Source organism: Podarcis pityusensis, assembly GCF_964106645.2.
Source record: "Podarcis pityusensis genome assembly, chromosome: 17".
NCBI classification, from domain to species: Eukaryota; Metazoa; Chordata; class Lepidosauria; order Squamata; family Lacertidae; genus Podarcis; species Podarcis pityusensis.
This window is the reverse complement of record NC_138042.1, coordinates 20,094,188-20,111,194: the sequence shown is the minus strand read 5'-3', so window position 1 is coordinate 20,111,194 and position 17,007 is coordinate 20,094,188. Positions and strand designations below refer to the sequence as shown.

General features: G+C 44.2%; 1 protein-coding gene and 1 long non-coding RNA gene across 2 annotated transcripts; both read left to right on the top strand.

Moving 5' to 3' along the window:
- Positions 1-301: 301 nt before the first annotated feature.
- On the top strand, positions 302-5,326 carry LOC308467109 (relaxin-3-like; the record flags this gene model as incomplete). The annotated part of the gene is made up of 2 exons (XM_080988531.1): positions 302-737; positions 4,037-5,326. The coding sequence occupies 2 exons, from the start codon at positions 302-304 to the stop codon at positions 4,402-4,404; spliced, it is 804 nt and encodes a 267-aa protein (XP_080844657.1). The 3' UTR covers positions 4,405-5,326.
- Positions 5,327-7,540: 2,214 nt separating this feature from the next.
- LOC308466553 lies at positions 7,541-11,171 on the top strand. Its single transcript, XR_013980879.1, has 2 exons — positions 7,541-7,985; positions 10,611-11,171. It is a non-coding gene; the product is annotated as an uncharacterized lncRNA (long non-coding RNA).
- The last annotated feature ends 5,836 nt before the right edge of the window (positions 11,172-17,007 follow it).

The window sequence follows — 17,007 nt, the reverse complement described above, 5'->3', positions numbered from 1 at the left end:
AAGTTCTTAACCAGAGATACCACTGTATATTGAACAGAAAAATGTTACAGAATGCTAGCTGGAAGCAGAAATACTAGATTGTCCGTTATCTAACCCCCCCCCCCCCATTGTTTCGTGTCCGGATGTTCACTTTTTGAAATATGGGAACCCTAAAAAAAAAGAAAGAAAGAAAAAGAAGACGTTTCCTTCCTAAAGCCCAGTGGCCATCTGGCAGGGGCTTCTCTCTAGGAAATTAATAAAGGGAGGTGGGCGAGGAAGCAGAGGACGGAAATGAGAAGTGTGGAAAGTCGTGTGCGTGTGGATGAGTCAGAGGCGGAGGGTCTCCTCTCGCTCTATAAAGCGCGCCTGGCGAAGGTTGCGGCTCAGCCCTCCAGCCGCCAGTCCTTCGCGCTCGACGGCGCGTCTCTGCAGGACTCCGAGCCGACGTCTGCAGGACTCCGAGCCGACGGAAGGGCGGGACAAGGCGGCGGCCAAAGGCAGGCGAGGGCGCGCGTTCGCCATGAGGCTCCGCGGGCTGCTGCCCGTCGTGCTGCTACTGCTGACGACCGAGCTGACCTTCCGGAGCTCCCCGGCGGCCGGAGCCTCTGCATCCCCCCAAGACGGCGAGTACGCCGTGAAGCTGTGCGGACGAGAGTTCATCCGCGCCGTCATCTTCACCTGCGGAGGGTCGCGCTGGAGGAGGGTCGCCGAGAGGCCCACGGAGCAGGCACCACTAGGCGCCGCCAGGGCGCGCGCTGGTAAGACGCTCGCGAGGCGCCGTCGGGGGAAACGGGGGTCGCGGGGGGTCGGGGGCGTCTCGTCTTCCATAGTGGGCGGTCATTATTGTTAATAATAAAAATAATAACAATAAATTAGACGAAGCGCTGTGGCTCTTCCCGCTGAAACATGGTGCCAAACGAACATCTCCAATATCCAACCTCGTCTTCGAAAGACCAGGAAAAGTACAGATCCCCGGGGAAGGGAGGGGGGAGTTTTCTCTGTTCGCCTCACGCTCAGACTTTCAAAATCCTCGCTTCTAAAGCAGGATTTAGGTCGCGATCCTGCAGAGTAGACCCATGTCTGGGGATAGGTCCCCCGTCCATGGAGCTCGAGAGAACCATTTGGAGACTCGTGCGTAAAGACGCACTGCCAAGTCCGTTCTCCCGAGCTGGATGTGGAACAGCACCCACGAGGGTCATCTAGTCCGACCCCCTGCCCCTGCACTGCAGGAATCTTTTCTCAGCAGTGCGACTCGAACCCACGACCCTGAGACGAGGAGGCTGCCGCTCGACGCGAGCTATCCATAGGGCCGCTTCTCAACACAAAACGCATCGCCAAAGATCGAAACATCAAGAGCGCCCCGCCACTTTGCTTTCCCTACCCTTTAGTATACAGTGGTACCTCGGGTTACATATGCTTCAGGTTACATACGCTTCAGGTTACAGACTCCGCTAACCCAGAAATATTACCTCAGGTTAAGAACTTTGCTTCAGGATGAGAACAGAAATCGTGCTCTGGCGGCGCAGCAGCAGCAGGAGGCCCCATTAGATAAAGTGGTGCTTCAGGTTAAGAACAGTTTCAGGTTAAGAACGGACCTCCGGAACGAATTAAGTACTTAACCTGAGGTACCACTGTAAAAGCAATGATGGTAATTTTATTATTTCTGTGCCAACCATCTGACTGGGATGCCCCAGGAAAATATCCGTATAAAAACCACAATGAAACCTCAAACATCAAAAACTTCGCTATACCTTTTAAAAGTCGTGCAGTTGTTTCTCTGTTTGACATCTGATGAGAGGGCATAGCTGTCAACTTTTCCCTTTTCTTGCGAGGAATCCTATTCGGAATAAGGGAATTTCCCTTAAAAAAAGGGAAACGTTGACGGCTATGTGAGAGGGCATTTCCCAGGCAGGTTCCACAGCACCTCTCAGTATACCGTCTTTACCTCGTTGTTTCTGAGCCGCTAAAGCTTTAGCTCCCCAAAACTGTAAATTGCTTCTGTTGTATTTGTTTGAAAGTGGATCTAGGGAGCATCATTCTCACCTGAAGCCCCTGCATCATGGCAAAAACTGGAAACACAGAGTGGTAGGCAGCTCAGCTGATCTTGTGAATAAGGCCTGACGTGTTAATTTCCCCCTAAACTTCAAGGAGGCAGATGCAAAAAAGTGATATCCAGTTTTAGGCTGCCATTGTGCCTTGCTCTAGTTTAACCTCAGATTAGTCTTTGAAACACTAGCAAGTGTGAATACATACAAAAGCAACTTCTCATTTAAAATAAATGGGGGGGGGGGGAGGCAAATGAAATATGTATAATCCAGCCAAAGTTAAGTCTTTCAAATGTCTTGCTGATTTCAGTGGTGCTTGTGCATTCTCTTTGTTTGATTTGAAGGAGACTTAAGACTTGTGGGATTTGCATACCACCCCCAACTTGTTTGAATTGCAAATACTCTGTGTGTGTGCTTGCACCACACATAATCTATTGTTTCCTGTGGTGATATTGGGTAACAAGTATAAGACTGCCTGCTGCTCACAGCTTCTCTGATTGACATGCTCAACTGGTTAACTAATTCATAAAGAAATGTCCTAGGCGAGTGCTTGCAGATTATTTTAATACAATATAAAGTGGTAAATGAAAGTATATAGCAGTTCTACTATAAAGCCCCAGCATATGCTATAAATCTTGATTTAGACACTGGGTTTAGACCAGAAGCAATTTGATCAATAAAAGGAACTTAGCATGGGGATTTGCCCCAGTTTGAAGATGAGCACCAAGGAAGGTAATAACAGCTGTTTTAATTAGGACTTCCAATATTCATGTGCCTTTAAATTTCAACTATCCTTTTGAGGAAAAGACTGTAAACTCAAACATCTAAATCGAGGACTTATAAAAAACATTCTACCACATATACTGGCGCAATCTCATTTTATATAGCTGTTGCATCTGCAAATGTACATTTTTCTGCTGCACATATCGGAAATGCCATATCAAAATTCAGTTGAAGCATGAATGAGTTACAGAAATTGGGGGGTTAGAGTTCAAAACTCAGCCGCATATCTCTTAGATAAATTCCACGTTTTAAAATGATGTATTGGGAATTTCCAATAGTGATGTTTGGCAAACAGGTGTTCTTTTTTTAAAAGCAAAATACGTTGGATATTCTGCATGATTACCTAGTAAATAGACCTATTGAATTAAATATGGCAATAATAACTCAACCTGTATTATAGAATCAGTGAGCGTTTCAGAAACGTGGTGTGAAAAATCGTAAGTGGTCTAAAATGGGGAAGGGTCAGTGCCCTATCTCTAAATCACAACCTTACTACATGCTCAGTATTTCAAGCTGAAGACTATAAGAAAATGATGTGGTTGTGTCTTTTAACTGGGATAATTATACTTTCCTGTTTCCTGTAATATATTTCTATTCTTCAGATCCCTACCTCTTTTTACAGGAATCACATTCTGAGTCCCAGATTCTAGCAGCGAACTTAGAACATTTGCTCAGCAATTTCTTTTTGTACTTGAAATGTTTATGGGTAAAAAAAACTCCGATTGTTGAATAATAAATCATTGGTATATTTTGGACTTGTTAAAATAAGATGCATTGTTTAGTCAGGGTTGCCATACGCTCAGAATTTCCCAGATATAGCCGGCAATCAGCCATCGGTAGCAGTGTCCGGGCTGAAATGTCTGGGAAAATCTGGACATACAGCAACCCATGTCAGCATTGTCTGGTTTTGCTGTTTTTCCTTCAAAATAGGTCAAAAACTTCATAATTTTTTGAGATTTTGCAAAAGGAAAAACCTCAACAATTTTGGGTAAAACCAAAAAAGCTCAACAACAATATGGCAGCCCTAGTTTAGTTAGCAAAATTTGCATATCACTACTTATTCTTGCAAGCTGCTCCTGAAATATTTTGGTGAACCAGTGGGGTAAAATGTGTATAGGTAAATGCATGAATAATACTCACAGTATCACTAACAAATTTCTTCCAAAAAACTCAGTAGACATTTTACAAAGGGTCGCCTTTTGATAGTTTCCTTTGTTTTACTTTAACAGAGTTTCTTCAAACTAGCACGGACAAAGGACTGGATAATATTAACTTGCAGTCTGTCTTGGATCCTGAACTGGAGCAACTGCAAAGCATCAGTCAACAAGCTGGAAAGCCGTCGCTGAAAGACTTTTTAAATTTATATGATTATTTTAATGAATATGTTCCTACTTCCAGTGAATACAATGAATACATCCGTCAACTGGGAGATGCAGCCCACGAGAGGAGAAGCGAAACTGGGTTTGCCAATTCCATCAGTTCATATAACTTTCCTTTGGTCAAACAGCCTAGAATAAAGCGTGCAACCCCTATGGGGATTGCCGGACTGTGCTGTAATTGGGGATGTACCAGAACTGAGATTAGTAGATTGTGTTAAAAATACCTTTATATTTGCACATCCAATTTTTCAGGAACACCCAAAATTCAGTGTTGTTTGCAGTGCTTTTTAATTGAATACTGCCTGTATGGAAAAAAAGATTGCTGATTTGTAATCTATTTTGTCTCCAAATTATTGATGGTGTCCTGGTTTCCTGTAAAAAATACAAACCACATGAATTGCCATTATAATTATGTTTTGCACTAAATGTATTTGCATTTTGTTATGTGTTCATTTTCCTACTCCAATTCGTCAAAAATTATGCTGATTTCTGTGCCACATTTGCCACACTGAAGAGAGAAACCCAACCTTTAATTAAAGTGTTATATAGTCTACATTAAATGTGCATGTGTGAAATTGGAAGCTAATGGATATAACTCAGCCAGGGATATATTTTCCTATGCGTTCCCAATGTGCCGAAGTTCCATAAACACAAAGCTAAATACAAACAATAAAATGTAGTTGTCCTAGATTACCTGGGGCAAGAGCTGTATTGGTTACACATGGCACATAAAAGTGAAGAGGCTCGTTCAAATACGTAGAGAAACCCATGCAGGAATTCATCGGCTCAGGGATGGCCACATCAGAATTCCCCTTTAAAACTTTCAATGTACTAAACCGCGGTTTGCAGTTTTTCTGCTAGCATGCCTAGCTGTGGCCAGAGATAAGGTACCCCGGAGCTCTCCAGGACTCTTCATCACAGGTGCACGAGAACACATAAACTGCCCCTGATTTTTTTAGAGGCCACCATTTTCTTTCCAGAACCCGAGACCTGGTTTTCTACCAACCAGGGAGCACCTCTGTCTTGCTTGGATCAGATCTCAGTTGGTTCGCTCACATTAAGCCTCTAGACACTTGCTGAGGGGTTTTCACTGCCTCTTTCTTAAATGCAACTAATCATAACAACATCAAAGCTCTTGAATATATTTCAACATAAGATTAGTTAGACCTGTTGGGTTAAACCAGCTGGTTGGGTTAAACCAGCTTAGCCTTCTGTTTCCAAATCAATAAATGTCCCACTTTTATGTGCCTGTGTAGATGGCTGTTTGTTTGTTTGTTTGTTTGTTTGTTTGTTTGTTTGTTTGTGTTTTGCAAAATACTGCAAGGATTCACCTACAAACAATACAGTTGTATGTCTTTGCAGACTCAGGTGGCAACTTGAGTCTTTTAAATATTACAGGACAAGCAACTATAATATATTGCACATAAAAAACTAGTTCTAACGCAGATGCCTGTAGTACAAATTCTATATGCTGTCAAAATACCGTATTTTGCATTTTACGATTCTTGTTTTATTAAGCACTGCTCCATTTTAGCAGAAACTGTATTCAATACCATTTTTGGAAGTGTCACTCCTAATAATACATAGTATCGCTGCCAAACTAACCCTGGTAGGAGTAGTTAAGGAAGGATAGTTCTAATGTTAATACTAGTAAATTGCTGAGAAGACGACTCTGGAAACCAGACCACAAGGCAGGGTCTTGGAGGTTTTAAAAAATCAGTGACTCTGCTATTAATTTGTGGACTAAATTATCCCTGATAACCAATTTATCTGGTAAAGCAGGAAAAAGTGTTTGACAATAAATGCTGCAAGTCTACTAAAGAAAGGCCTATTTTTTTTTACTAGCAGAGAGTGTGTGTGGTGTCTTTGACCACATAGTAGGCACCATCATTTGCACGGTAGTCTTCCACTTCTGCCCCGCACCTTTCGAGATAAATTGACAGAGGCCCATTTTCAGATGTGGCTAGAACAAACATAGGAGAGGAGGGATGTTCATATAGTTAATATGGTTGCACATTTTATAGAACAGCGTCAAACTAGAATGACAGGATTTGCATTTTCAGGTGTGAAATATTACAGCGATAAACATTCAGCTTCTTAATTACAAAGGAAGAAACAATGAACTTGTGAAGAATATTTTGGGATATCCACATGATTTCTACCTCCTCACTCACATGCATGGTACACACTGAAATAATGTCACCCAGCCATCGTGCAGTTGAAGGAGCAGTGAAGGAGGTACATTGGCACGCAAAGTCAGCCTCCAGGTGTGACTGGGGTGGAATCTGTAAAGGTAAAGGGATCCCTGACCATTAGGTCCAGTTGTGACCGACTCCAGGGTTGCGGCGCTCATCTCGCCGGCATACAGCTTCCGGGTCATGTGGCCAGCATGACTAAGCCGCTTCTGGCAAACCAGAGCAGCGCCGGAGTGGTACCTATTTATCTACTTGCACTTTGATGTGCTTTCGAACTGCTAGGTTGACAGGAGCAGGGACTGAGCAATGGGAGTTCACCCCGTCGTGGGGATTCGAACCGCCGACCTTCTGATCGGCAAGTCCTAGGTTCTGTGGTTTAACCCACAGCACCACCCGCATCCCTGTGTATATATATAGCTCACAATAAATATACTGCACTGAAGAACCTGGAACTCTGAGCATTTCTGCTAAAGCACCATGAAGAATTCACGACACTAGCGCCTCTGACGGGTGCTGGAGATGCGCAGGCACCCAGTCCCCGCTCCGCCTCGCTTACCTCCCCACACTCCCCTCCCCAGACTCTCCTTGGACTCTCCGCCAGGTGCCCTCGAGAGTGTAGCGCCCTGGCGCCATGCACCACTGGGTAGAGACGGCCCTGTTTTAAAGCATCTGAATGGCCAAGCCCAAAACTCTCTTTCTCAGAACAGCTCTGATCCCAAATCAGCGTGAATATGTAGCCATAGTATCATTGTCTTCCGCGCCAATAACAATCCAGGTTGTCAAGCCGGAGCTCACATGCCGTTCACCTTTACCTACTTGGGTGTCAAGGAATGATCCAGGATCAGCTTTGGCCACTAAGCGAACAGGCAGATGCAGGGCAGCTACCAGAGCTGGTAAATGTGCAGCTGGGCAAAAATGATCTGGAAAATAGAGAAGGCCTCAACCTCAGCTTCACAGCCAGGTTGCACGATGACCAGCTGCTGTCCCACTCAAGCTCAGTCACTCTGCTCACCAACAGTGTCCCTTTGAGCTCCTGCTTTCCTAGCCAACAAATGCACACCTTCGCCTCCACCTGCCCAAACTTCACATGATGTCCATGTACTCTGGCTTCTATCTACTTTTTGCCTTCTGATCCTCTCACTCACTGCTTTCTCATTATCATAACATGGTAGATCTTAATGTACAGGAACAGGTGCCTTTGATTTTCAGAATATTTCAGCCCCCACATGCACAAGTACAGGACATCTTTGCTTTCCCTTGAAGGCCTTGTCTTCTTTTTCCAGATCACAAAGTGTTGCACCTTATTTAAAGGCCAGGTAGGTGGAGGCTGAGCTCAGTGTTTGCTGGCTAGGAGAGAGATACCTAGGAGCTCAAAGGCAAACTGAGGGAGAGCAGAGTCAGTGACTGAATGGAAATGGGCAAGATGAGCTTGGACCACCTCTTGCTATTGCTGTTAGTTACACTGCCAATCGAAGTGCTGCCCCAACACATAAGAAGACATTGTGCCCGCCATTACTTCAAGGCAGTTGAGTATATCTGTGAAACTTACAATTACGCAAGCTCCCTGCTGGACGATCTACGCTATTCCAGTCCCCCACGCGTTGGTAAGTGATTTAGCCAAAGTTGAGCTACCAGCCAGTCCTTCACCATGTAGCTTGCTGCTCTTTTGTATTCCTGTTCAAGAGAAGTAAGGTGGCTTCTATAAGGGAGCGCATGGGATTTTCCATATTTCAGGCCAAAGCTCCAGTTTTTAGTTATAATCTGTATAAGTGGGAACAGGAAGAAAAGAAATGGATTAGAAAGCAGTTCAGTTTAATGCACAGTCTGCAGATGGATGTTTTGTTTTTAACCCAAGTGAAATGATCCATGGTCGGCTTTTGGAGAGAAAATGTTTCTTTTTTCTGCTGCAGTTGACATTGGATTTTGGCTTTTTACGACTCAAAAGACAAGATTTTATTCCATTCAGAATTCATCAAGGATATCTAGTCTGACATAGCTGTCAGCATCGCCCTTGAGCCAGTGCCACCAACTGGACTCATCCACTTCAGCCCTGACTGGGCCAGGCGAGCTGGGTAGCACTTCCAGAGACCACCTTCTACACAGGAACAGGTCAAAGTGCTGTGGACTCACAGCTTAGTGTTGTGAGCACCGGATTCACTCCAACAAGAAGACAGTCATCGTACAGCAGAGTACAGCAGAGTATATAAACAACTCGGAGAGCAGCTCTGTAGAATATCTTCTTTTATTCTATCTACAACTATACAAACTATATACAGAGCTAAATAGGTCTAAGCATAAATGAATGCTGCACTGCACTGAGTGTCTGCAGCTGCTCTTAGCAGCAACCCTATCTCTACACATGATCTCTAACACTCAGTCTCTCTCTCTCTCTCCGACACTGACTGACTGACTTGGTGCTGGAGCAGAATAAGTAGAGAGCAGAACACGCCTCCTCCTCTCTGGAGAATCAGCAGACTCCTCAGGAGATTCTTGGATATGGGAGGGGTGAAATCTCCTCAATAGCAGTAGTAGCCTGTGATTTAAATAAATAAAAGATAGTGGTCTTTTGTCAACCACCCTTTTTTTCTTGCAAAAGAAATGTGCATTTGTTTCTCGTTTGTTAATTGTTGTTGTTGTTTAGTCGTTTAGTCGTGTCCGACTCTTCGTGACCCCATGGACCAGAGCACGCCAGGCACTCCTGTCTTCCACTGCCTCCCACAGTTTAGTCAAACTCATGCTGGTAGCTTCGAGAATACTGTCCAACCATCTCATCCTCTGTCGTCCCCTTCTCCTTGTGCCCTCATCAGGGTCTTTTCCCAACATCAGGGTCTTTTCCAGGGAGTCTTCTCTTCTCATGAGGTGGCCAAAGTATTGGAGTCTCAGCTTCAGGATCTGTCCTTCCAGTGAGCACTCAGGGCTGATTTCCTTCAGAATGGATAGATTTGATCTTCTTGCAGTCCGTGGGACTCTCAAGAGTCTCCTCCAGCACCATAATTCAAAAGCATCAGTTCTTTGGCAATCAGCCTTCTTTATGGTCCAGCTCTCACTTCCATACATCACTACTGGGAAAACCATAGCTTTAACTATACGGACCTTGGTTGGCATCACCTTGCCAACAAAAGTCCGTTTGTTAATACTAAGAGTCATCTTTCAGTATTGTAGTTCTGTTGAAATGGAAGTATGGAAATCTTTCTAGACTCTTTCATAATGGTCAGACCATTTCCTGGTAGGACTTAGGCTTACAACTGCTTCTGCTCTTCACAGGTATTTAAAGTGGGTTCTCCCTGAAGGTTGATGGAATCTGATAGATTCTTAAGGGTCTTTGGGGAGTTTACAGCTAGCATGGCTGGCATTCTCTCAAAGAACTAGTTACTCCATAGAATAGAGAACTGATTAATTATTTCACCATTACTTGCAAATGCCCTTTCTCACAGGGCACAGAGTCTTACTGCTAATTTACTAGAGAGCTGGGGTCAGTGAAGCAGATAGGGAAATAGCTTGAATCCAAGTGGCAGAAAATATCATGCGGACAGAAACACAAGAGCACATTGGCTTTGCAGAGAATGTATTACGATAAATCATTAAAGTTATTTAGTTCTGAAAATTGTTGGGCGCTCTGTTAAAAGCAGAGATACAGAAATGTTGTGAAGAATCAATGAATGTTCTCTGAGATGAGAGCCCAAACTTTGTAATGTGCAATGCATTGTTTTCAAATTATTTTAATTCCACTGTGAATCTTTATTTCTAAAAAATACAATTTGTTGGTACAAACCAGAAAATCAAATGAAGAGGACCAAGCAATGAATGATATTGTGCAGTGTTATCAATACTTGTTTCTCATCAATAGTAGTAGTAGTAGAATTTTTTAAAAAAATAAAAAATTGATTACTTAAACAAACCACCCCAAAATCTATTCCCAGCACCCAATAAAACTAGCATTCCAATATGTCAACAATACTTTTCTTAGTTAAGATGCACGGAGGATTCAGAATTGATAAGGACTTTTGCAAACCAAAGTCAGATAAATTTTATTTAAAGTAACTGAGGCTGCAATCCTGGGCACATTTAGCATGTGAGTAGCACACATTTAATAGGACGTACTTCTGTCTGAGAAGGCCCTATAGGATGACGGCAATGGAAACCAAATCTTCTGTTTAACTGCATTTCCTATATGCAATAGCTTCAGAAGATGAGCTGAGAAGCATAATGGTTTTGTCTTTCCTTTTCAGAGTTAGCTGAAGACCACCACCGACCCAATGCCGAGCCATCGCCGGGACATTTCTTTGATTCAAATAACCCTCGCAAGAATTCTATGGATGCAGCTGAGGAGAATGCTCAGCAGAAGAGAAAATATCTAATAGGCATTGCTGGCCGTGTTAGATCAGGTTTCCCACAAGTCAAACGCTTCAGAAGACAAGAGATGTACCTGCCAAGGAAGTGTTGCACAGTGGGATGCAGCGTGGAGGAAATTATTGATGCCCACTGTTAGAAATACTGGTTCAGTTGCAGTGCTGCTTGACCATTGTGTACACAAAGGAGAAGCACAGATGATTTTTAACCCCGTCTTGCATGCAATTAATTGTAGGCTTCTTAGCGCCTTGGAAAAATCTGGGGTGGTGTCTTTGCATTGTGACAGCAAACCATCGCAAAATTCTGCGGTGGTTTTGCTGAGATGCATCCACACCCCTTCTCTTCTAGAACTTGTCTTGGATCTCATGCTGAACTTTCCATGGAAATTGTAATGCTTAAGGGAGACTATCCACTGTTAAATAAAGTAGTACGAGAGCAAAGGATTGTGGTTCTTTGACCTTCAGCACCACGGAAATAAAATATTTGGTTGCAGATGGGATTCATAACACACTTGCCATCATGAATGCAATGGGAATTATTGATTCAGATTGCTTTAGCAAACATAGAATTGCTTCTCTCTCGAAATCTCATATTGTTACTGAAATATACTCAGAGTCGAGAGTGGATTTCATGCTCTTTATTCAGCTCATAGTGGTGAGGAGGGAATGAAAGTTTCCCCAAAGTATCTGCTTTATATACATTATTTACACAATGGGCTGCACGTGATTGGTTAATTCCAGAATTCTCCTGTAGGCCAATCAGGTTGTGGATTCACTTCCATCTGGAGCTGGATTGGGTGGTTCCTGCAGACCAATCAGACTGCTGCATTGTTCTAGGACCAATCAGACTGCTGCATTCTGAATCCTATTCTAGGACCAATCAGGCTGCTGCCTTTTGGATCCTATTGTTCTAGGACCAATCAGACTGCTGCATTTTGGATCCTATTCAACTCAGTACATAACAGTTACCAAAGTTGCACACCCAAGAGGTAGCAAGATTTTGGGGTGGGGTGCAGTTTCTAGGCACTCACCCAGAGTCTGTATTCCTTTGAGAATCAATACATGGTGGTGTCATAAATTTAAGACACCTGAGTTGAGATGGAAGGAGTCCAGATCTTCAAGTTACAAGAAAGAGGATTCCGATTAAACATCAGGAAGAACTTTCTGACAGTAAGAGCTTTTCAATAGATGAGCAGTCTCCCTCGGGAGGTTGTGAACACCTTTATTTTGTAAGCAGAGGTTGGATGGCTATCTGTCACAGATGCTTTAGCTGAGATTCCTGCATTGCAGGGGGTTGGACTGAATGACCTTTGGGTTCACTTCCAGCTCTACAATTCTATGATTCCACAGCATTGTGACAATCCTGCCCCTGCTGCTGGCCTTCACAGAAGCTTCACCCTTCTCCCCCCTTCCTCCAGCCTCCCGAATTCCAAAGCTAGATTTTCCTGTAACTTCACACTCAGGTGTGCTAAACCTACAGAGAAGGCCCTCTGCCTGGTACCTTGTAACCTCACTTCTTGCAATGAGGGAACTGCAGGAAGACCCTCAGAGCTGGACCTCAGTGTCTGGACAGAATGATGGGGGTGGAGACGCTCCTTATGGTATGCAGTGCCAAGGTAATTTAGGGCTTTAAAGGTCTCACCAACACTTTGAATTGTGTTCAGAAACAGATTGGTAGCCAATGTAGATCCTTCAGGACAAGGCTTATGTGGTCCTGGTAGCTGCTCTCAGTCACCAGTCTAGCAGCCACATTCTGGATTAGTTGTAGTTTCCAAGTCACCTTCAAAGGTGGCCCAAGTAGAGCGCATTGCAGTAGTCCAAGCAGGAGATAACCAGGGCATGCACCACTCTGGGGAGACAGTTTGCAGGCAGGTAGGGTCTCAGCCAGCGTACCAGATGGAGCTAGTTGACAGCCACCCTGGAAACAGAACTGACTTGTGCCTCCATGGACAGCTGTGAGTCCAAAATGACTCCCAGGCTGTGCACCTGGTCCTTCAGGGGTACTATTACTCCATTCAGAACCAGGGTGTCTCCCCACACCTGCCCGTCTCCTGTCCCCTGGAAACAATACTTCTGTCTTGTTGGGATTCAATTTCAATGCATTAGCCACCACCCATCTTCCAACCACCTCTAGACATTCACACAGGATGTTCACTGCCTTCACTGGTTCCAATTTAAAGGAGAGGTAGACCTGGGAATCATCCACATACTGGTGAGCACCCAGCCCAAACTCTGTGATGATTTCTCCCAGTGGCTTCATATGGATGTTGAAAAGCATGGGGGAGAGGATGGATCTCTGAGGGACCCCACAAATGAGCTCCTAGGGGTCCAAACACTCATTCCCCTACACCACTTTCTGGACACAGCCCAGGATGGAGTGGAGCCACTGCATGACATTGCCCCCAGCTCCCAACATCCCCTAGATGGTTTAGAAATATATATACCATGGTCAATGGTATGAAGAGCCTCTGAGAGATACAGCAGAACCAGGAAACAGCTTTCGCTGCTGTCCCTGGTTCACCAGAGATCATCTACCAGTGCAACCAAGGCAGTTTCAGTCCCATGATGGGGCCTGAATCCCAGCTGGAAGGGATCCAAATGGTCTGCATCCTCCAGGCGTGCTTGGAGTTGTTCAGTGACTCCCACCCCCACCCTTGCCCAAGAATGGAAGATATGGGGCCGGGCAATAATTGGCCATAATGGCCAAATATGGTTTTTTAGGAAGTGGTTTAATAATCGCTTCTTTAAGTGGGTCTGGGAAGACTCCCTTGCAGAGGGAAGCATTCACCACCCTACATAGCCCATTGTCCAGCACTTCCTGGCTCGCTTTTATGAGGTGCAACCCCTTTTACATGAGGTTCAACACTTTGTGATCTGGAAAAAGACAAGGCCTTCGAGGGAAAGCGAAGACATCCTGTACTTGTGCATTCTTGCATGTGGGGGCTGAAACAGTCTGAAAATCAAAGGCACCTGTTCCTGTACATTAAGATCTCCCAAGTTATCATAATGAGAAAGAAGTGAGGGAGAGGATCAGAAGGCACAAAGTAGGTAGAAGCCAGAGTACATAGACATCATGTGAAGTTTGGGCAGGTGGAGGCGAAGGTGTGCATTTGTCGGCTAGGAAAGCAGGAGCTCAAAGGGACACTGCTGATAAGCAGAGTGACTGAGCTTGAGTGGGACAGCAGCTGGTCATCGTGCAACATGGCTGTGAGGCTGAGGTTGAGGCCTTCTCTATTTTCCAGATCATTTTTGCCCAGCTGCACATTTACCAGCTCTGGTAGCTGCCCTGCATCTGCCTGTTTGCTTAATGGCTAAAGCTGATCCTGGATCATTCCTTGATACGCAACCAGGTAAAGGTGAACGGCATGTGAATGGCTTAACAACCTGCATTGTTATTGGCCTGGAAGACAATGATACTATGGCTACATATCCACACGGATCTGGGATCAGAGCTGTTCTGAGAAGGAGAGGTTTGCACTTGGCCATTCAGATACTTTAAAATACTTACATATTTTTTTTACTAAAGATTTTCTTGTTTTACAGAAGTATGTGTAATGTCTCTCGTATTCTTTTCCGTGTAACATTTTTACAAATCAGTTTCATTTGTTGAGACATTAGGGGGTGGTTGGAGGGGGGAAGATGGGGGGGGTCGGGTGGCAATGTTTCTATTATGCTTAATGTATGTAGGGTTTGGTGTCAGCGTTGCTCGTGCAGGTTTTCTGCTGTTCATTTGTGTTTCTTTGGTGGTGTGAGAGGTTGGGGTTGGCCTAGGGTATGGTTGTTTGTTTGTGATTGGCTGTGGTGATCTTTGTTTTCGTGTGTGAGTGGGGTGGGTGGATTATTTTGGATCAGGATAGCCATATTGATTTGTATGCTGTTGGTGGATTATTGTCATTGTCTTGTTGGGCTGTGCATGTGATAAAGGGGAGCCATACCGAGGTAAAGGCGTCTTCTTCTGTTTGTCCCCGTGTCAGTTTCAGTTTATTGGTTAATTAAAATACTTACATTCTGATCTTTTTTGTTTTTTAAGGCACACACACACACACACACACACACACACACAATTTTACACAGCTGCCTGAATGCTCATGAAGTTGTGTGGGAAGAACAAGGGACCAATGAGATTGGTGGGGAAAATGAACTCTTTTTATTCCAGACATACTCTGCCACGATGTGTCCAGTGGCATAGACAGAAAACAGTGCAACAAAGAAAAACAGATTGAAATTGATCCCATACAACATGACTAGTCAGAGTTCTGGTGCTTCCTGGTAGAGATTTCCCAGTTCGCCAAGAATTTGCAAAGGTCATAGACAAAGGTTCTGAGATTACATCCACAAACTCCTTTAGTACCATTTTACCAATCTTGGGTTAAGCACATCTCATTGCCATCACAATCCTGCTAATCTCATAGAGAATATATGGTTTATCAGAGGTATGTGAGCTACAGAAAGTAATTGGTCTCTCTGCTAAAGGGATTTGATAATTATATTGCTTTGGATAAATATGTATCCAGTTGTGAATGTCAGGTTGCTAAAAAAAAAAAAGGACTTTATTATTATATAAATTTTCTGGGTGGTCCCTTCCAACTATGGGATTCTGTAATTCTATGGTCTTTTGGTTCCATATGTGAGTTTTATTACACTTAAGTCCACATTTTTCTCATTATATCTTGGGTGCAGAATTGCACCAGTCCATTCACACCACTGTCATATCCCCCTTCTTCTTTTCGTTTTTCTTTGTTGCACTGTTTTCTGTCTATGCCATGGGACAGTTCATGGCAGAGTATGTCTGGAATGAAAAGGGTTCATCTTCCCCACCAATCTCCTCATGGGTCCCTTGTTCTTTAATACTTACCCAATTAAGGAGGCAGCCCAGTATCTTTGGGAGGGTTTCTCCTCTGGTTTTAGAATTCCTGTATCATTCCCCCCAAATTCAAGAAACCCACTGTGGCATTTGCCTCCTAGGTGGGTCATATGGAAAGGGTTAAATGCGTGTGATGTGATTGGCCAGAGAGAAACTGAAAGGAGGAGTTAGAGTGAGAGTCAGAGTGTGTGGGTCAGTTGAGAGTTGGGAGTTGGTGAAGGAAGAGGGAGGATATAAGTCTGTGGGTTGGTCGTGTTGTGTGGTGAGAGAGTGAGACGAATTGTTAGGTGGAGTCAGATAGATAGTTGGAATCATCAGTTTGAAGTTGTTAGAACCGCATAGGACAGTTAAGGAACTAAGATTAAGAAACTGCCAAGAAAAATTAACTGAAATCATAAGTTTGTTCATGCCTATAAATAAACTTGATTATTAGTTAATGTTAACAACTGTCTGGACTCCGTGTGTACCCGAGGGAAACGGGTTGGTGGCAGCGAAAAAGCAATCACAGTGGTGGCACAGGGTCAATAGACAGTCAAACGTCCGGGGACCCTGTGTGATCGCCACACCCACCTAACCAAAGTCAGTTAGGGAGATGCCTGAGGTGGCAAGAAAAAAGATAATAAAGGAAATTTCTGCAGGGCGGATGGCTGGCCCCTTTGAAAGTCCCCCTATTCCTAATCTGCACCTCTCACCATTAGGGATCGTATCCTAAAAAGGGGAATTTCGCCTTATTCACAACTTATCTTATCCCAAAGGAGGCTCTGTAAATGACGCTATCCTGGCCAAACTGTGTTCTGTGAGATATGCCTCCTTTGACCAGGCCGTTAAGCTCATTAGGAAATTTGGTAGGGGGGCCCTGCTGGCAAAATGTGATGTAGAATCTGCTTTACGCCTTCTTCTTGTACAACCTCAGGATTTCCAGTGGTTGGGTTTTAAATTTGAAGGGGCCTTCTATGTCGACAAGGCAAAGCCTATGGGATGCTCAGTGGCTTGCGCCGCCTTTGAAACATTTAGCACCTTTATAGATTGGGCTCTTCACTTCTTCACTGTTCAGTCCGAAGGCCTTGGGTTTTTTTGAGGAAGCTTCAAGGGTCACGTGCCAGTGGTGGGAGGGTTAAAAGCAGAAGTGAATGGAGCAATGGTTGCTATGCGCAGCCCTCTCTATCCAGGCAAGCAAGCGTTATTATCCAAGCTCAAGACACATTCCAATCAGAGGAAAAACACGTGAATCAGAGACCGTGAGAGGTGTGGCCTGGGGAAAGAGGTTTTGGCCAGATAAGAGGGCCTGGAGAGTTGCATTTGGCCTCCTGGCCTGAGATCCCCCCCACCTAGGTTAAACGACTGCAATCACAGAAGTGTTCAAAAGATTACCACCATCATCATGAGAATGTAAGTCAATCATACTATACTAGA